This window comes from Fistularia commersonii, chromosome 4 (assembly GCF_037954325.1).
Source record: "Fistularia commersonii isolate RoL2024-O1a breed Wild chromosome 4, RoL_Fcom_v1.0, whole genome shotgun sequence".
Classification (NCBI taxonomy): Eukaryota; Metazoa; Chordata; class Actinopteri; order Syngnathiformes; family Fistulariidae; genus Fistularia; species Fistularia commersonii.
The window spans coordinates 22,406,768-22,426,982 of NC_141287.1; the positions used below are offsets into that span (position 1 = coordinate 22,406,768).

General features: G+C 53.1%; 1 protein-coding gene across 2 annotated transcripts in view; it reads left to right on the plus strand.

Moving 5' to 3' along the window:
• Positions 1-4,845: 4,845 nt before the first annotated feature.
• LOC147235142 (titin-like) overlaps positions 4,846-20,215 on the plus strand; it is a 155,954-nt gene continuing 140,584 nt past the window's right edge. For both annotated transcript variants that reach the window (XM_086146018.1, XM_086146019.1), the window contains exons 1-25: positions 4,846-4,993; positions 5,300-5,503; positions 5,580-5,867; positions 6,605-6,681; positions 7,052-7,266; positions 7,348-7,564; positions 9,490-9,720; positions 9,992-10,105; positions 10,850-11,095; positions 12,130-12,192; positions 12,270-12,528; positions 12,785-12,851; positions 12,957-13,172; positions 13,340-13,482; positions 14,040-14,185; positions 14,304-14,531; positions 14,629-14,870; positions 15,010-15,242; positions 15,334-15,498; positions 15,575-15,743; positions 15,851-17,547; positions 17,640-17,921; positions 18,248-18,514; positions 19,380-19,652; positions 19,739-20,002. In XM_086146018.1, the coding sequence (XP_086002144.1) occupies positions 4,870-4,993; positions 5,300-5,503; positions 5,580-5,867; positions 6,605-6,681; positions 7,052-7,266; positions 7,348-7,564; positions 9,490-9,720; positions 9,992-10,105; positions 10,850-11,095; positions 12,130-12,192; positions 12,270-12,528; positions 12,785-12,851; positions 12,957-13,172; positions 13,340-13,482; positions 14,040-14,185; positions 14,304-14,531; positions 14,629-14,870; positions 15,010-15,242; positions 15,334-15,498; positions 15,575-15,743; positions 15,851-17,547; positions 17,640-17,921; positions 18,248-18,514; positions 19,380-19,652; positions 19,739-20,002 (6,430 nt within the window). In that variant the 5' untranslated portion in view covers positions 4,846-4,869. The remainder of the gene's footprint in view (positions 4,994-5,299; positions 5,504-5,579; positions 5,868-6,604; positions 6,682-7,051; positions 7,267-7,347; positions 7,565-9,489; positions 9,721-9,991; positions 10,106-10,849; positions 11,096-12,129; positions 12,193-12,269; positions 12,529-12,784; positions 12,852-12,956; positions 13,173-13,339; positions 13,483-14,039; positions 14,186-14,303; positions 14,532-14,628; positions 14,871-15,009; positions 15,243-15,333; positions 15,499-15,574; positions 15,744-15,850; positions 17,548-17,639; positions 17,922-18,247; positions 18,515-19,379; positions 19,653-19,738; positions 20,003-20,215) is intronic.

Genomic DNA, 20,215 nt, shown 5'->3' on the forward strand with positions numbered 1-20,215 from the left:
ACAATAATTATAACACAGCATCATTTCCTCGGCACACTGCAGGCAGTCATCAGGTATTGATCTCCTCGGCCCTCAGGTCCGCTTCACCTCTGCTTATGATCAGGCTCCACTTTATTGATCCCCATTGGGGGAATTCACCGTCTCGGCGGCGCAACAATAACCGTATCAATAAATGTAAAATAGAAGAGACCTATAAATAGAAGAAACAAGTGACGCCGCCAACGGCGAGGATAAAAATAGAAAACTGAATGGGAAAGAAAAGGACAAGGGAACATTAGGAAAAGCAGAGTGAGAACGGCGTGAAAACAAGGATAAGAAACGAGTCGATCACGTAAGGAGGTCACGGCGTGTGAAGGAGTGTCGGCGATGCTCCGCTGCCGCGGGCCGTCCAGACCGCCGCCGTCCAGACCGCCGCCGTCCAGACCGCCGCCGTCCAGACCGCCGGCCGCGACCAGGAAGGAGCGTCCGAAGCGTTGGCGCCGTGAGACGTCGAGCCAATAAGTGAGTCCTCTCGCGACGAAAGTCCTCCGGAAGCCACATTTTATTTTGAAAAACAAACGGCGAGCACTTGAGATGGTCAGATGTTGCCGGGCGGGGGGGGTTCGGGGAGGAGTCACGCGTTCGGCCGGCCCAGGTGATCGGCCGCCCCGTGCCGTCGGCCGGAGGAGGCGACCAATGGGGCTCCTCGGCGGGGGCGACGAGGCGGGCGGCCCCCCGGCTATAAAAGCCCCCGGCGCCGTGAGGGCCCTCCTGAGCAGTCGCAGCATTCCCGTCCTGGCCCCGGGTGGAGGGACCGCCAGGGGGAGCAGAACTACGCCCGTAGTTTTGTTTTCGGAGGGGGGGTTTGCAGGCTTCTCACCTTGGATTTTGGGGGAACCGCCACTTTCTGGATACGGAGCGCGTCCTCGCCGCCGGGCTCCGTCCCACCGCCGCCGCCGCCTTGTGACCCAAGTGAGTAGAACCCGTCGCCCAGGTCACCCGGTCCTGCTGAACTCTGCAGTAACCGTGCATTCAGAGGGTGTGTGTTTAGTGTGTGTGTGCATTTTTTGTGTTTGCCTGTGTGTTAGGTACATTTTGTATGTGTGTGTGTGTGTGCGTTTGTGTGTGTGCGTGTGTGTGTGTTGTGCAGGGGTTAAGAATAGCTGCTGAGGGCAGCCGGCTGGAGCGCCAGCTGGAGGCCCGATGGCTTTTTAAGGAAATGAACCGAGGTCGCCCCCCCGCTACCCCCCCGCTGCCCCCCATAGGTGACACATGGTGGCTGTCAATCATACCCGGGGGTGAAGGTGGGGAGGGGGGGGTATTTTTGGACTTTTGGCCCCGGCCATATCTGTCGCTGGGATTCTGCCCTGGAAACATTAGCTGGGCGTCGGAGGTTTGAGCCAACGTGACATTGAGATCCGATCGGCGATTGATCGGCAGACGGACGGGTCGATCGGTCGGCTATCGGTGCCGGTCGGCGATCGGCCGATGTGAGGAGGAGTCGCGTCTTTGGCTTGAAGATCGACCGACACGTGCGACGAACTGCTCGTCAATAAGGTCGACGCTTCTGCCATTAGAGAGCGGAGATCACGCGCTGTCGTATTTACTCATTTAATCCGGCCGGGTGGGATTTGGTGGAAGGAGGTTCGAGGGGAACCTGACTGTACTTCTGTGCTCCCTGACACGTGCGATCAATATATCTGGACAGGAAGTCCAGAGGTTTCTGATCAGATTTATTTGAGGTTCGAGGAGCGTTTGAAGGCAAACGCTGACGACATCATGGGTTATTGATGGCGACTGAAGGTCGGAAAAAGTTATAGATTGTTATAGGAAACATATAGGAAACCTACAAGGCCCCGTGCTTTTAAAAACCATCTTGGTGTTTCACTCTGACTCTGTGGTCCTGGACCTTCTGCAGGAACCCTCCTCAGCGTCCGGCTGAAGCCCCCTAGTGGCCGCAGGCAGAACTGCACCTTTTACATTACATTACATTTGGCAGACGCTTTAATCCAAAGCGATTTACAATAGAGGACATAAGGACTGCAAATACACTTGCAAATACACGATGCACAGGAAATATACAGAACAGTAAGCTGGGGTTAGTGAGGGGTTTTTTTTTTTTGGACAGAGACACCCAAACGCGCACACACACACACACACACACACACACACACACACACACACACACACTGCATACACACTGCACCTTCTGTTGGGTTCGATCTGAACAGAAGGAAAATAGACCTTCAAAATGCTGGAAATAATTACAAATGACACATAGATGGTATTTATAAATATTTAGGTGGTAGAAATAAATGTTTTTAAAATGATCTTATTTTTCCAAATTTTACCATCATTGACGTTAAAAGTGAGTTCCTTCGTTGTTTCCTGCAGAACAAGGTTCCTGCGAGGACTTGATCTTTATCTTCAAATGAAATGATTCAAATCAATTTGAATATTTGACCTCGACAAAGTTCAGACCTCCAACTCTGGTCATTATGGCAACCAGAGCAGCGACGCTAGAAATAACAAGAAACAAAAAGAATCACTGGAAAACAAACAAGCAATCAAAACATACAATATCATTTTAATAATTAATCAAATCAAATTAATCAAATTAATTAATTTAATTAATTTAATTTCAATTGATGGACTTTTATTTTATTTTAAATCATTTAATTGATGATTTAATTGATGGACAGCCGAGCAGTCGGGGTCGAGCTCCGCCCCCTCCTCGGGATTAGCTCCGCCCCCTCCTCGGGATTAGCTCCGCCCCCTCCTCAGCGACAGCTGGGATTAGCTCCGCCCCCTCAAGCCTGAGCCCAGGTTGACGTTTTGGGATTTTTGTGCAAATCAAAATTGGTTTTCTCTGCCTCAGACCAAACAGGAGATGAAGTTTACGCAAGATTTATTGACACAAACAAACAAACAAACAAACAAACAAACAAACAAACAAAGATGTCCAGGCAAAGTTTGGTTTTGGGTCATTTTGAAATCCGAGGACTCTAATCTTATTCAGTTCTAACAACTCTAACAATAATATTATTTAATCATATTCTTATCATTCTCAATGTATGTTATTTGTTCTTATAACAATAACTGATATGCACCAGTATATTTTAAAAAGCAAAATGTTTTTTAAAAATGTATCAAGAAAAAACAGACTGATCAGTAAAAAAAAAAAAAACATAACAAAAAACAAATAAAAAAACGCAGCAACCGTCACCATGGAAACTACATCAGTACACAACAAAATATGAGGAACATAAAGGCACAACAAATTAAACATTAAATATCTGCTCCTGAAGATGAACGGAAAGATTCCCCACGCAGGAGAAACCTCATGAATGTTCTGTCTGGTTTTCAGACGCTGGAATGGATTCGATTGATGAATCCAATTGATCGACTCTCCTGGAAAAACTGAGAGAAAATCGTTCTTTTCAAACTGCCGTCTCTTTTTTGTCAGCCGTTAAAAAAAAAAAACAACAAAAAACAAAACAGATACGGATTCTGTCATCAATATCTGTATTGATGTTTGGATGTCGGTGAAAGAGCAGTGATGCGAGAGCTCCTGATTGATCGACACCCGAATAAAAATCACACAATTAGATTTGAAAAACAAATCTAAACGTCAAATAAAACTCAACTGCTCAAATTTTATATAACCTAAAAAAAAAACCTGAAATAAATTCACTTTTTTAGCCTTAATCACAATTCCCTTGTGTTTCCGTCTCCATGGCGATCTCTGCTGGCGGCACTGAAACAAGTAGATGAAAAGACACGTCTGATGTCAAACCCTCCCTCCTTTGATTGATTGATTGATTGATTGGTTGATTGTCAGGTGAGCAGCCGAGGCTATATTTATCTCGTCTTCTCGGCGGTCGTCGGTGTCGCGGCTCCTCGGTCGTAGTTTCACCCGCTGGAAGTGAAAGACAAAGTCTGTCGTCTTTCTTTTGTCCTTCTCAGTTCTTGTCCTTTTGCTGGATTCGTCCTTTCAGCTCCGCTTCCTCGACCAACATCTGCACATTCTGGTTTTCTCCTCAGAGGTTCCTCAATCACCCGGCACCTTCTCGGTGGCTGTGGTTGAACTTCTCTCAGGGTCTCCAGGGTTTTGAGCGGAACCATCTTTTCTCCGTAGCAGTCGGGATTTTTTTTAGAGCTTCACTCAGCTCTTCCTTCAACGTCCAGCTGCCGCCGCCCGTCAGCCTCGTCCGCCCTCCGACAAGCCCCGCCCCCTTTATTAATAGCCCCGCCGATATTAATAGCCCCAGCTGTCCCGCTGAAGCTCTGCCGGGACGAAGCAGGTTCTCAAAGTATTCCTAGATTCTTCTCTGTGTCCTGGTTTTTGACCTCGAGGACCCGAAGCACTGAGGTCTGGCTTGGGGTCCGGGACTCGGCTCCGAAACGCAAACGGGGCGGTTCTTTACATTTTAATGGATCCCGGTTCGGGCGGCCCTGGGGTTCCAGCGGCGAGCGTCAGGGCAGAAAGGACGGCCGAGGACTTCACGTTGTAGAGACCGAAAACAGACATGGAGCCGCTGCAGATGGTGGTGTGGAAGGAAAACAAAACAAACATGTCGCCTGGACTCGAGACCGACCTGCCGTCCCAGTCAGTCGGGTTGCAGGAGTCCAGCGTGTTGACAAATACTGGCCGAGGTCGAACCGAAAGGAAGGCGCGATGAAAAAAAAAGCTCACCGCCACCGACAAACGCTCCGGGAGAAGGTTCTCCAGAGATGACAGAAGGAACGAGAGGTATCAGCGCTCAGGCAGCTGCTCTGAAACCCGTCTCTGACCTGTGAGGGACCTTTCGTTTGACCGAAGGCAGGCGGTGTACCGTCGGCATGCGTGCACGGATCGACGAAGACCCGTCCGTGTTCCGATGTCATCTCATGCGTGTTTCTCCTTGCAGGGCGACGACCAACATGTCAACTCAAGCACCGACGTTCACGCAGCCGCTGCAGAGCGTCGTGGCACTAGAGGGTAGTGCCGCGACGTTCCAGGCTCAAGTCAGTGGTAAGAACCCCCAAATCTCAGCCGGCGGCCGACACGTGTGTGTCGGACTTCCCGTCCTGTCAGGGACACGCGGCTCAGGAGACCCTGGACTAGCTCGTTAGCTAACGAGATACGCCTAGCGTTAGCCGGCGCGGCAACATTAGCGCCCCCTCCTGACGATTCAACCGGCCTTTTTTGAGACGTCGGGCTAAGCCGCATGCTAGCGCCGCTTTAGCGTACGCTAGGATAGGAAAGCTAGGCGAAATGCTAAGCTCCCCGGGCGTCGATCCGTCCCTCTGACCCGCGGCTCCTCCGCCTCCCCTTCAGGTTCTCCGGTTCCCGAGGTGAGCTGGTTTCGTGATGGCCAGGTTCTTTCCGCCGCCGCTCTGCCCGGCGTCCAGATCTCGTTCGGCGACGGCCGCGCCGTCCTGAAGATCCCCGCTGTGACCGCCGCACACAGCGGGAGGTTTTCCGTCAGAGCGACCAACGGCGCCGGACAGGCCACCAGCACCGCCGAGCTCCTGGTCACAGGTGAGGCGTCCGCCGGGGCGAGGACGGCGTCGGCCTCCGCGGCTCCCGCCCAAACCGGCTCGCTTTCTCTCGGCAGCGGAGACGGCGCCGCCGAACTTCCTGCAGAGGCTCCAGAGCTCCTCGGTGAGACAGGGCAGCCAGGTGAGGCTGGACGCGCGCGTGGCCGGGATCCCGGCGCCCGCGGTGAAGTTCTACAGAGAGGGAGCGGAGATCCAGAGCTCGGCCGACTTCAGGATCCTCCAGGAGGGAGATCTGCACAGCCTGCTGATCGCCGAGGCCTTCCCGGAGGACTCCGGCACCTATTCTGTGACCGCCAGCAACAGCAGCGGACGAGCCACGTCCACCGCAGAGCTGCTGGTCCAGGGTGAGCGCCGGCCGCCGCGACGGACCAGGGAAGATGTGTGGTGGAGGTTGGAGCTGCGCTGTGCAGCCAGGAGAACCTACTGGAACACGGCTGTTAAACTCAAATACACACTGGGACAAAATTGAAAGTCGTGGGCCAACATTGATATTTATTGAAAGAAATCTCCCTCCAGATAGAACAATGAACCTTTTCATTTGGACACAAACAGTGTTGCTTAAAAACTAAAAATGGAACAAGCAGAGCTTAATACTATACAATATATAACTTAATATTGCACACATGCAAAATCCCATTTTCTGCCTAACTATCAGGGTGCCAGTGTTAGCATCAGGTCGCTATGACCGCTGTGCACCGAGGAGAGGGCGTTTATGGGCCCTGTTGGGATTTTCGTGCCAAAACACCGGCAGAAAATCCTGGGATTTGTAGAACTAGCGACACATGAACTGCAGACTGTCCCGGCAGGCCGGCTCTAGTGGTCAGTGGGTTTGGCTTTGTGGGCCAAATATAATTACAGTTTGGGCCAAATGTGGCCCGCAGGCCAGAGTTTGACACCTTTGTCCTTGAACATTCACTTTGGAACAAGATCACCCAAAAACAATCATCCCAAAACAAACAAACTGAAAATATGGGGTCCACCTCGCCAACAAGTGTTTCCTGGTTCCTGAAGACATGTTGTGATTTGCTCCACGCTGGTGAAGAGCAAACACACGATGAGGTTCTGACACGTGTTTGTCCAGGTGAAGAAGTCGTTCCAGCCAAGAAAACCAAGACCGTGATTTCAACGTCTCAGACGCGTCAGACTCGAGTGGAAAAGGTAACATTTCCCCGAGGTGATCTTTCTGAATGCTTCGTCGCCGTGGAGACGCGTGCGGTTCAGGTTTCTGAACTGATTTTGAGTTTTCATGCCTAAAAGTGTCCCCTGGTCCAGAAGAGGTCGTGGAGCTCCGCTCTGTCCGGTAGATTAAAGTAATCGTTGCCAAAGTGAACAACCTGTTAACTTTGCTTTTGTAGAAAATTACGTTTAAGATCGAATTGAAATTCATGGAAGTTGAAATATCAACTGAGATGTAAGACTTGATGATTCAACTCATACAAATGAATCAACTTATAAAAAACATACCAAAGAAATGTAGGTTTTTCATCTCGCGGCTTCACGTTGGTTCCTATTCCTTGTGGGTCCTCAGAGAGTGGAGACCAGTTTCCAGGCCGCCGGCATGATGGAGATGCAGATGGAATCTTCTGAGCTGAGTCTCACCCACAAGACCCCCCCCAGAGTGCCCCCCAAACCCACATCCAAGTCACCCACGCCGCCCTCACTGGTCGCCAAGGTGACCGGAGGACGCCAACAGTCGCCGTCGCCCGTCAGACATGTGAAGGCGCCCACGCCGACGCCCGTCCGGTCAGTGCCGTCGCCGCCGCCGCGTCACGATCGACCAATGACGTCGGCGGGACGTCTAACCTTCTGCCCGCCCCCCCGCAGGCCGGCCTCCCCGACCTCCAGACTGTCCGTGTCCCCCATCAGGCCCGTCAAGTCTCCCGTCACCACCCGCCGGCTGGTGGTCGCCGCCGCCGGCGACGTCCTGCCGCCGTGGAAACAGGCGGACTTCGTTTCGGGGACGACCTTCAGCAGCGTGAGAAGCGTGACGGCGGTCGCAGGGGAGCAGCGCTGGGAGCAGCAGGTCACCGCCGTCACAGAGGTGAGGAGGGAAGGAGGGAAGGAGGGAGGGAAGGAAGGAGGGAAGGAGGTGAGGAAGGAGGTGAGGAGGGAAGGAGGGAAGGAAGGAAGGAAGGAAGGAAGGAAGGAAGGAAAGAAGGAAGGAAGGAAGGAAGGAAGGAAGGAGGTGAGGAGGTGAGGAAGGAGGCTCCTGCCTCCCTCTGCTGGGCTCTAGCGGTCGCTGAGCTTCACCCTGGAATCTTCCTGGCAGCCTCAGAATCCACGTTTTTGTCCTCCGGTGTTAAAATGGAGGCTTAGAATCCACAGACTCCCGTCGGACGGGTGACCGGAGAATCGGGAGGTTTTCTTCTTTCCCGTTTTGTCAGCAAATCCAAACGGCAGACCAGATGATTTAGTTTGATTCGAACAACAGCGTGAGATCTTTACCTGAGCACCTGTATTTGTGAGGTGTGTTTCTAGACTGGCGATGCGGCTCAGGACCGCCATCCCTGCTTCTGCCGGTGGACTGCCGCCCCGCCGATGCACACGAGGGAATCCGTTCATGGAAACAAACGAGCACGTTTACTTACGCTTTTGATTCGCCGGGGATTTTCCCGTGGCTTTTTCCAAAATGTGTGACACTTTCCCGCTCAGATTTACCGACGTCGTCTGAATTTCTCCATTAATGTTTGGAAATTCTAGGAATTATCTTTGAAAAGGCGTGCGAACCAGCTCCTCCTGCCGCTGCCTGATCTCTCTGGTTTTCTGAGGGATATTTTGAGCCCCTTTCTGTGGGCGACCAGCGAAGCCTGGTCTTCTGACTCCACGTTCCTGTCCTCCGACATTCTGTCACTTCCTGGTTCGTTCAAGATGGCATTTGATCATCGGCTACCGGCGGATGAAGACTTCCAGGAGGAGCTGGACGACGGCAGCGCGAGCGGCAGAGCTTGATGTTCTGAGATGTTTGGTCATCATGATGACGTGAGGTTATCGGATGAAGAGGCTCCAGCGGATGCCGGAGGAGGAGACGGCTTTTAGTTCGTCACCGGACGCCTCCTCCGATTTTACCCTGAAGAATCGACAACTCACCGATACTCCGCCGCGGAAAAGTCCACATGTCAGGAGGCCTTGCCTGGTTTCCATAGTGGTTTTAGGAAGGAAGAAGAGGTGCGTCCAAGCAGGCGGCTCTCCATCCTCATCTCTGGAACACAACGCTCTTTTTTCACCACCTCTTTTTTTGGTTTTCTTGCTGAGTCACATGTTTTCATCTCCTTCAGTCACGCATCACTGTGTTTCCATCCACTGCTTTCCAGCATGACACACACACACACACACACACACACACACGGGATGCTCTTCTCAATGCTCTTAATCTTCGCCATGCTTTCCTTCAGCTTGTTCTCAGGATAGAAGGAACCCGGATCTGGGCTCCTCGGGTTCGTTTAGCCGCAGGGTTTTGTTGCAAACACTTGGAGTTGATGTTGTTCACGGCGATGAAGGTGGACGTCCTCGTCCGAGAGGGTCGAACCGGCTGGACTCAAACCCGGCGTCCGTCCCGGCGGCGCAGGAGCCCGGGCGTCGCTGCCCGAGCCGTAGGTTTTGGACGGGCGACTTGAAGAAGGATGGAAGGCGGTCGCAGCCGGGGGGCAAAGATTCCTTTGAGTCCAGTCGATTCGACGCCCGCGGACGCCGTGGACATTTTCAAGTATTTCTTCTTCACTTTTTGTGTCTGACAGAAGCAGGAAGGTGTCGCCGCTGTATTTGAATTCAAAAAGCTAAAAACCCGGAGACGCCTCCCGGGGACGGCTCAAACCCCCTCGGGTCCTCGGGTCGACTGAGAAGACGCTCATCGTCACAATTGGAAGTTCATTGAAAAAGCTGGCGTTTCCCTCAAACACCCGCCTGCTTCTGACCGCCCGCTGGACCGCGGAGGTTCTGAGATCCATGTGCTCCCGGTTGTGTCTCCAGGCTGAGGGTGGGAAACGAGCGGGGGCGCTGGCCACCGTGGTGGCCGCCGTGGACCTGGCTCGGGTCCGGCGGCCCGTGCAGGTCGAGGGCGGCGGAGCCGAAACGGAGGCGGCCGTCGAGCGTGTCGATCAGGAGTTTGGCGACAGCCGGGCCGCCGTGGGCGCGCAGGACGCTCGAATGCTTTCGACTGCTCAAGAGTTTACGGCCGAACCGACGCCGGCGCCGCCGCAGGTCAGACGGGCCGCCGGCTCCCAGACATTATCAAGAGATTTGACCGCGTCTCGGGACGGGCGACTTTTACCGGAACCTTCTGTCCGGACCGCATCGACTCCCAGGCGGCCAGAAAGAAAATCCCAAAGCAAACACACGCGTTTTACTGATTTACCGAAGAAGCGTGCGGGAGGACAAGTCTCTTGATAATTTTCTTGTTTTGGTTAAATCTCATCCCAAGATGTCTGGCTCTTATTCTAACGTGCCCTGTGAACTTTGTTGGTGCCTCCAGATTCAGAGGGCGACTGAAATCTCCTCCCGTGTGGACACTGGTCCTGCCGTGTCTCCAGTTCCACATTTCACGGTTTCCAAAGTTTCTGTCCCCAAACCAGATTCTAGCTGGGAGGTAAGAGCTCAGGCAAGCAGGTGGACGTGACCTGCACCGAGAAGAACTCCGGGGACATCCTGGCTCACCGTTAGCTCAAAGACATGGTAGCCAAAGCCTCTGAGTCCCAAAGCTCACCTGGTCTCGGTCTTTTACGTCCGACAGAATCGGACGCTCATGGTAGCACGCCAACGCTAAAGCTAACGTCCATACCCGTGGATACCCGTTCACGGTCCAGTCGTCCGGACGGACGGAACAGTTCGGATGTTGTTGTCGAGTTTACAAATCAGCACAGCAACATCTCTCTCTGAGAGACGGGTCCATGGAAGGACCTCCGGGGCCAGTAGATGGAATTCAAATGCGTAAAACGACGACTCTCTTTGACACGGTTTAGGGTACGCCGGCGGCTTTTCACCAAACTCTTAGTTACCGCCACATTAAACACCAGGCTTTGCCGCATCTCAAAACGACCGGCCAGGTAGAGCCACTTCTTCTTGTCGGTGCAGAAAGCGGGCCGAGGTCTCGGTGCTCCCGGACCGGGTCGGCCGGTTCTTACTGCTTGCCTGAGAAGCCAAGCTGCTGTGAACCTTAGAGTAGAAATGAAGACGCGTCTCCCTCCCCCTGATAAAAACCTCCACGTATTAATCCCGACGTATTCTCCCGCTGTAGCTTTAATAAAACTAATGAACGGCAGGCTCCGCCCCCTTTTGCTGTGGTTAATGTCTTGATTACGATGTGGCTGTTCCTCCTCTGTGGCTCGGCCAGGTCTCCATCGCCGGGTCCGCCATGGCGGCGCTGCAGAAAGAGTTTTCCTCGTCTTCGGCCGCCACTAGAAAGGTCATCAGGCCGGTCAAGTCTCCCAGTCCGTCACGTAGAGACACCCGAGCGACACCGGAGTCCGTCCCCCCTCCGTTCAGAGACCAGTACCAGAGTCAGTTGGGCTCGGAGTTACAGATGGGGGTGTCGTACTCGGGGGGCGAGGAGGGAGCGTATGAGGACTGGGAAGCCCAGGTTTGTAAACTGGTCATCGGGACGGATTTAACAGAAGAAAACCTGATGATTGAATCTGAGCTTCGGGTGCGGATTTGATCAAATGTCGTAGTTTGTCAGATCCTCACAACTTTCACCCTCAGCGTTGGCGTCCCGATTCGTATTTGCACAAAGAGGCCAGGACGTAGCGATGATAAGCGAGACAGACGTGCAAATCTGAAAATCGGCTCCAACGGAAAATACCAGGCATTCCAGGAAAGGGACATTCTTAATGTTCAAGACGACCTTCTCGAGGAGCGAAGCGTCGCCAGGGTTCATGCAGTCAATGCTTTTGGGAAACCTTGTGATTGCAGTTTTTCGCTGCCGTTTTAAATCCACGTAGGACTCCTTTCCTACAATTGGTTACCCAAAAATGTCACTTTGATTTGGATATTAGTGATTAGTCTGATTGGCTGGAGGACGGGCTTGACACCAAACACTGGTTGAAGTAGGAGGGCGTCCTTCTAAAGCTGCCCAGGACGGAGCCTCGGGGAACCCCACGGCACGCCATCGTAGCTGGCACCGATCCGTGCCCGGCAGATGATGGGATGGCACAATTACCAAACCCACCGGAGACATCTGTTTGGAAAATCACACTCTGTCGTGACCGGATTGATTTTAAATCTGTTTTCGTAGATTCAGTCCGACTTGAAGATGTTCTGACATGTTATGAGCCGCTGTTTCAGGGTTGCTTGGAGTTATTCTAGTCTTTGCACCTGCACAGAGATATCAAACTTCCCATTTCTGCGAGCATCAGAGGTTGCTCTCGATACCTCGTCCGGTTTTCTTCGTTTCTGTCAAAATCCAGGATCCCAGTTCACCCAAATAAAACTGTAACACGCTTGTCGAGCCCACTGACAGCGTCATCCTCGCCATCTCTTCTTGTGTTGTTACTGTCACGTGTCGGTTCGCTGTCGCGTCCATCTTCTGTTTGCTGTGTTTTCCAAGTGACGCCCGGACCACTCTTTCGCTGTTAATGCCAAATATCAGCTTGCTAATAACTCTTTGTCTTGCAGGTGATGGAGGCAGCAGCGTCCGCCTCCTCTGCTGGCGCCGTGGTCCCGCCCACCATGGTGTCTGTAAGTTCTCTTTCAAAGCACCGTCCAGTCATGCGGCATCAGGAATGTGTTGAGTTGAGGGGTGTTTCGGTTCGCAGGGACTGAAGAACACAAACGTGACGGAGGGCGACTCGGTGACCCTGGAGTGCCAGATCGACGGCCAGCCGGCCCCCGTGATCATGTGGTTCAGGGAGGACTACAAGATCGAGAGTTCTATTGACTTCCAGATCAGCTACGGAGATGGATTTGCCCGCATGGTGATCCGTGAGGCCTTCGCCGAGGACAGCGGACGCTTCACTTGCACCGCCACAAACGAGGCGGGAACCGTCAGCACCTCCTGCTACCTGCTCGTTCAGGGTCAGTGGACAGACGGTCGACTCGAGCAGCTTCTCGCCTTCTCGGCACTCGGATCAGCATGAGCCCGGTGGAGAAATAGCTCAAATTTGGCAGGAATCATTGAGAAGGCACTAGAGTCCTTCCACGAAGGAGCAAAAATTTGTTTCCTTTCATGATGGCCAAGTAAACAGGAAGCGCTGCGTATGACCCGCGGCACATGACGCGGCCGTCACGGGAGTGCCAGACGGGACGGGCTGATGTTGTCCTTGTCTTGCAGTGTCTGAGGACATCGAGAGCAGAGAGGAGGTCGGTGACGTGACCGAACACGTCGAAACCGCTCGACTGTGAGTTCGCGATGATACGACGAACGAACATCATCCCCCTTGTTCAGCATCGGTGAGGGTGACTGTCCGCCTCCATCTGGTGACCTCAAATGTCTTTCCCCCCAGACTAACTGAGGAAGTCAGAACAGAAACCATGTCTGAGGTGAGCGAGTCAGAGATGGCCGCCGCCGCCGCCGCCGCCGCCCCCTTCTTCGTCAAGACTCCCAGCGTCCAGAAGCTGGTGGAAGGAGGGAGCGTGATCTTCGAATGCCAAGTCGGGGGAAGCCCCAAACCACACGTCATGTGGAAGAAGAGCGGCGTGCCGCTCACCACCGGATACAGGTTTGTCCTTCAAGCAGACAGAAGTCACACAGGTGCATCGTTCCACATCATCTCACTGAAATGTCACTCCGCCGTGCAAACTCCTCCGTCGGAGAAAACCCCACCTCCACCCCGGGGTGCTGGTCTCCCTGGGGTCTCCTGACTTTCCATCCTCTGGTGTTCGTCAGATACAAAGTGGCCTACAAGAAGGAGACCGGCGAGTGCCGCCTGGAGATCTCCATGACCTTCGCCGATGACGCCGGAGAATATTCTGTCTTTATAAAGAACCAGCATGGGGAGGTTTCTGCCTCTGCCAGGCTGCTGGAGGAAGGTGTGTGTATGTGTGTGTGTGTGTGTGTGTGTGTGTGTGTGAACAGATTTTCGCTCTTTGTTATGACGATTCTCAGTTTTTAAAATCTAAAAACAGTCCGTTTTCAAGGTTTATCAGAAAATCCTGTCATGTGACTTGAAACTAAAGAACATGGCGGTCAGTCACGATCAGTGAGGTGGAAGACGTGATCTCTTGGCAGATGATACAAGTAATCAGTCAGGTTTTGAGTTGAGTTTGATTGTCCGTCGTAGCTCTTTACGAAATGAACAAATAGCCAATTTCGACCGTCGGGAGAAATTAAGAGCCGACTTTGACTCCAGATGTTTGCTGACTCTGGATTCAAGCGTCAGAGTTGTCGTACGCAGAGTGTGGAAAACCTGTTTCCCTGAACTATCAAATTGTTCCTTTGCTGTCCACGGCCCCTTTGGATTTGCATTAGCAATAAACCGGGAGCGTAAACATTATTTAAATAGGAACGATGTTGGCAGCGCAACTAAACCATGGAGTGCGGCTCGGTGTGCGAGCCCATGTGCTAACGTTAAGCATCTCGCTAACAGAGGAATACGAAGCTTACATGAAGACACAGGAAGCAACCTTTAAGACCGAAGTGACAGCGGTTGTCGAAGAGCCAAGAGCCGGAGATGTTGCTCCGATCATGGTGACAACAACCAAGCAGATGACCACCACCATCATCTCGGGACAGGTACGGCAGGTGTTGGGGCCATTTCAGGGGACCTTGTGGGTAAACCACATTTACCCCGAGCAGGGAAGGCCAGAGTGTTTCTCTGATCAGTCCAGTAAAACCCAACTCACCTTTGCAGGAATTCCATTTGTCCGTCATGGAGCAGCGCATCATCCATGAGATCGAGCTGCGCATCATGACCATCACCTACATAGAGCTGGTGACCGAAGACGGTGAGCAGATGGTGACGGTAGCGGACGAGGAGGCGGTGCTGCCGGCTTTCGACACGCCCGTCAAAAACTACAGGATCAGGGATGGAGTCGGCGTCACCTTCCACTGCAAGATGGCCGGAAACCCGCTGCCGAAGGTACCGAGGCCTCCGGAGGAGGAAGAGCTCCCGCTTCGCCGGACGCTCAAAGCTCGGATGAAAACGCGGGTGTGAAACAATGTTCTTCCGTCCCCAGATCGTCTGGTACAAAGATGGCCTGCGAATCCGAGCCGGAGAACGCTACCATATGGAGGTTCTGCAGGACGGACGGGCCAGCCTGCGTCTGCCGGTGGTTCTGCCCGAGGACGAGGGCGTCTACACCGCCTTCGCCGCCAACATGAAAGGAAACGCCGTCAGCTCCGGAAAGCTGTACGTGGAGCCGTCCGGAGCGGTGACTCCCAAGGCGTACGCGCCACAGCCGGACGTGCAGAGGATCAGGTGAGGCCCGACTAGCGTCGGCAGGAGAACCCGGTACCTTCTAGGACTCGTGACCGCAACTTCGGTCGTTGGAGAGACGCGATCGCCGAGGACGAGATCTCCGGAGGCCGCGGTGACCAAACCTGCGATGATCTTTCAGATCTACGTCTCCTCGTTCTCTGAGCCGTTCGCCGGGACGTTCGCCCAGTCGTTCTCCAAGCCGCTCTCCGGCCCGAAGGCTCGACGAGACGGACGAGGCTCAGCTGGAGAGGCTCTACAAGCCGGTGTTCGTCATGAAGCCGGCGTCGTGTAAATGCTCGGAGGGACAAACCGCCAGGTTCGACCTGAAGGTCGTCGGCAGACCGATGCCGGACACGTACTGGTTCCACAACGGTTAGTAAAACCGAGACGGCCGAGGAACGGACCGGGACCTCCGTCGGATTTGTTTTCCAAAATAGCGATCGTTCGTTGGTTTGTTCCTCAGGACAACAAGTGGTCAGTGACTACACCCACAAGATCGTGGTCAAAGAGGATGGGACTCAGTCCCTGATCATTGCCCCCGCCGTGCCTCACGACTCCGGAGAGTGGACCGTCGTAGCTCAGAACCGAGCCGGGCGGTCGTCCATCTCCGTCACTCTTAATGTGGATGGTACGTTTTCACTCGAACGTAGTCCGTGTGGGTGAAGTCCCCTCCGGTCTCTTACCTTTCTTCATTCCCTCTTCAGCGAAAGAAACCCTGGTGCGTCCTCAGTTCACAGAGAAGCTGCGGAACATCAGTGTCAAACAAGGAACCCTGGTGGAACTGGCCGTCAAAGCCATTGGAAACCCCCTGCCAGACATTGTCTGGCTGAAGAACAGTGACATTGTTACGCCACACAAACATCCAAACATCAAGTAGGTTCAGACCAAACCCTGGTCCCGTTTTTCCAATGTTCTAATCTTCATCATATGGCTCCACGTAAAGGTATTCTAATGAAAAAAACCCAAACAATTTTTTGCAGAATTGAAGGAACCAGAGGAGAAGCCAAATTCAAGATCCCCTCAGCAGTCGGCGCAGACAGTGCCTGGTACACCGCCACGGCCATCAACAAGGCCGGCAGGGACACCACGCGCTGCAGGGTCAACGTGGAGGTGGACTATGCTGAGCCAGAACCAGAGAGGAAGCTCATCATCCCCAAAGGAACCTACAAGGCCAAGGAGATCACGCCCCCCGAGGTGGAGCCCCTTCACCTCCGTTATGGCCAGGAGCAGTGGGAGGAGGGAGATCTTTACGACAAGGAGAAGCAGCAGAAACCTCAGTTCAAGAAGAAGTTGACCTCTATCAGAATGAAGCGCTTCGGTCCGGCTCATTTTGAGTGCAGACTGACCCCCATCGGTGACCCCACCATGGTGGTGGAGTGGCTTCATGACGGCAAACCCCTCGCCGCTGCCAACCGGCTGCGCATGGTGAACGAGTTCGGCTACTGCAGCCTGGACTACGAAGTCGCGTACGCGAGAGACAGCGGCGTCGTCACCTGCAGAGCCACCAACAAGTTTGGAGTCGACCAGACCTCGGCCACCCTGATCGTCAAGGACGAGAAGGGTCTCGTCGAGGAGTCCCAACTTCCAGAAGGCAGGAAGGGCGTGCAGAGAATCGAGGAGATGGAGCGCATGGCTCACGAAGGCGGACCTGCCGGAGTCACCACTGAGGAAGAAACCGAAAGAATAAAACCTGAAATCGTCCTTCTGCCTGAATCGATCAGTGTCCTGGAGGGAGAGGCGGCCCGGTTCCGCTGCAGAGTCACTGGATATCCATCTCCCAAAGTCAACTGGTACCTCAACGGACAACTGATCCGTAAAAGCAAGAGATACAGACTCCGGTATGATGGTATCTACTATCTGGAGATCGTCGACATCAAAACCTACGATGTGGGGGAGGTCAAAGTTGTGGCCGATAACATCCTGGGCTCAGCCGAGCACACCGTGAAGCTGGAGATCCAGCAGAAGGAGGACTTCAGGACACATCTTCGCAAGGCTCCTGAAGCCAAACCGCTCGAGACTCCAGCCGAAGCTGGGAGAACACCGTTTGAGGTGGTGAAGACCGAGAAACCAGCGGACGACTCTCAGATGAAGGAGGTGGTCAAGCTGAAGAAGGCCCAGAGAATAGTTCATGAAAAGTCAACCGAGGAGTCAGAGGAACTCAGGAGCAAGTTCAAGCGCCGGACAGAAGAGGGCTATTATGAGTCCATCACTGCAGTGGAACTGAAATCACGCAAAAAAGATGAGTCCTATGAAGACCTGCTGAAGAAGACAAAGGAAGAGCTCCTTCACCACGCTAAGGAGAAGGAGGAGGCTGAGAAAAAGAAGGAGGAGGAGCGTCGCAAACTTACAGCCACGCCCCTGAAACCAGAGAGGGTTAAACTCTCTGCCAGCATGGAAGCGCCCAAGATTCTGGAACGTATCACGAGTCAGACGGTCGCACAGAGGGACGACGTGAAGTTCAGGGTCCGAGTCGTCGGCAGACCGGATCCCGAGTGCCAGTGGTTCAAGAACGGGGTTCAGTTGGAGAAATCCCAACGCATTTATTGGTACTGGCCTGAAGACCACGTCTGTGAGCTGGTGATCAGGAAGGTACGAGCAGAGGATTCGGCCAGCATCATGGTGAAAGCTATCAACACTGCTGGAGAGACCTCCAGCCATGCCTTCCTGCTCGTGCAAGGTACCAAACCCACAACACAAAACCGCTCTTGATTGGATCGATCGCAGCTTTTTGATGTGGACTGCTGTCTGATGAAAGTTTCCTTTTTTCAGCAAAACAAGTCATCAGCTTCACACAGAAGCTGGAGGAGATCAACGCCAAGGAGAAGGACACCATGGCCACCTTTGAATGTGAAACGAACGAGCCTTTCGTCAAAGTCAAATGGTTGAAGAACAACGTGGAGATCTTCTCTGGAGACAAGTTCCGGATGCACTCCGACAGAAAGGTCCACTTCCTGTCGGTGCTGATGCTGGAAATGAGGGATGATGCAGAGTACACCTGCGCCATCACTGACGATGAGCATGTCAGGACAACTGCCAAGCTCAATGTTGAAGGTAGGGGGCAGAAGATGTATGTCTCTTGTCGCGCCTTTGGCTGTAACTCATCCTCTGAAGGCTAACATGGAGCTCAAAAGAAATAATGTGGTCGAGCGATCCTGGCACGAAAACAGGTGAACCCTACCTGAGCAGGTGTCCGACCAGCTCAATACGGTGATGTTTGCCAAAGATGCTTAAGTAGCTTCCGGACCATCAGGGTCATCCGAGTCTAAGAACCGCATTCGAGTTTTCACGCGAACGTAGAAAAACCAAAGAACACGTGTCTTTTCGTGAGAACGTTGCGTGTCTGACTGGGTCTTCCATCTTCCCACCCTGAACCTCAGGGGCTCCGCTGGAGATCCAGAAGCAGCTGGAGAACACCGAGGTGCCGGAGACCTACTCTGGAGAGTTCGAGTGCGTCGTGTCCCGCGAGGACGTGGAGGGCAGCTGGTTCTTCGGAGAAAAGCTGCTTTCGGCCGGCAGTAAATACGTGATGTCGTCCCGGCGTGGACGTCACACGCTGTCCGTCAAAGACGTGAAGAAGGAGGACCAGGGGAAGTACACCTTCAGAGTGGCCGACCTGAAGACCAGCGCCTCGCTCAAAATGAAGTGTGAGTTCTTCAAGAGTCTGTTCATGTCAAAGTCAAGCCGCAGCTTTAGCACAGATGCTATCTGACAACTTCTGAATCAGCAGGATGCTTTTTCTTCTGACAAGTGAGGACCTCCTGCAGTTATCAAGAAACACCTTTTCAGGTTGCAAGTGAATATATTTCACTTGTATTCCTCTCTTTAGGCAATTATTCTTCTCTTAAATAGAAAGACGCCTCTTTATTAGTGTGTGTGTGTGTGTGTGTGTGTGTGTGTGTGTGTGTGTGTGTAATATCTTCATTGTCTGTGGAGGTTCTCAGTCTTCCAGGTCTTGGGGAATTCTTGTCGAGATCTTCTTGTCTTGGCAACTGGACTCGAGTTTCTTCCCTTGAAGACGCTCCAGCCGACATCCCAGAGGCTCCTTCAGTTCTAATGACTTGTGGAGAGTTTCTGAATATCACTGCTAAGGTTTAGACCCAATGTAACGGTCCAGGTTACAGTGGCTTGTTGCGTAAATGGAAAAGTTGATGTGCAGAAGCTCGGCGTAGGAGGGTTGTTCTGCAAATGGAGGTGTGGTCCGGATGACCTGGATGAGAATGGATAGAGCTGAAACCCGTTGGGTCCCATGAAGCGAGACTCATGTGGACCGAAACTCACCGTAGGTCATTAGAACTGAAGAAGGGGTGAAAGGTCGTCAAGTGAAGAAATTGGAGTCCGGTTGCAGAGGGAGGAAGATTTCGACAAGAATATATATTCATTGTGTTTACATTGAAGTTTCAAGTTGAGTTTAAATTCCGTCCGGCTGCATGTGAGAGCCGAGTGTCTACAGAGTCAGATTGAGACCCGGCTGGTGACGCACCTTCATCTCCCCACCATGTCGTTCTCCAGTGCGTCCCGTCACCCTGATGCAACCTCTGACTGACCTGACCGTCTGCGAGAGTGACATCGCTCAGATGGAGGTCAAGTTCTCCCAGGAGAACGTTGAAGGAAGCTGGCTGAAGAACGGCGCGCCCGTGTCCGCCTCGGACCGCGTCCACATCGTCATCGACAAACAGATCCACAAACTGCTGATTGAAGACACTCGCAAGGACGACCAGGGGACGTATTCCTTCGTGGTTCCCGCGCAGGAAATCACCACCTCGGCCAAGCTCGTCATCCGCAGTAAGATGGCTCCCGTTGTGTTATCGGTGTTTCCGAGGACGTCGGGGCGCGTCGTTCCGATCTAAGAGCGCGATGTCACGTTGCAGCCATCAACATCCTGAACCCGCTGAAGGACACGGTTGCTGTTGAAGGAACCAAAGCAGTCCTGGAGGCAAAGATCTCCGCTCAGGACATCAGCTCCGTTAAGTGGTACCACAACGACAAGCTGCTGACAGCTAGCGAGCGAGTCCAGCTGGTGGCCAAGGGAGCCAAGCAGCGCCTCGTCTTCAACAGGACCTTCGCCTCTGATGAAGGACACTACAAGCTGGTGGTGGGCCGGGCCGAGACCAGCTGCAGATTCTCCGTTCAGAGTGAGTGAATGGAAAGAAAACATGTCTGTCTGTGAATCCAGACCATCTGAGAGTTTGACGCCAGAGAAGAACCTCAGGAACGCCTCGAGACGCGGCGAATCCGAGCCGGTCGGGAAGTGAGCTTCGCCAGCCACTGCGTCCTGACTTCCAGCGTGAATTTAAAAATGTATTTAAAAATAATGTAGTCTTGACGGCTGTTTGAACAAAGTACGA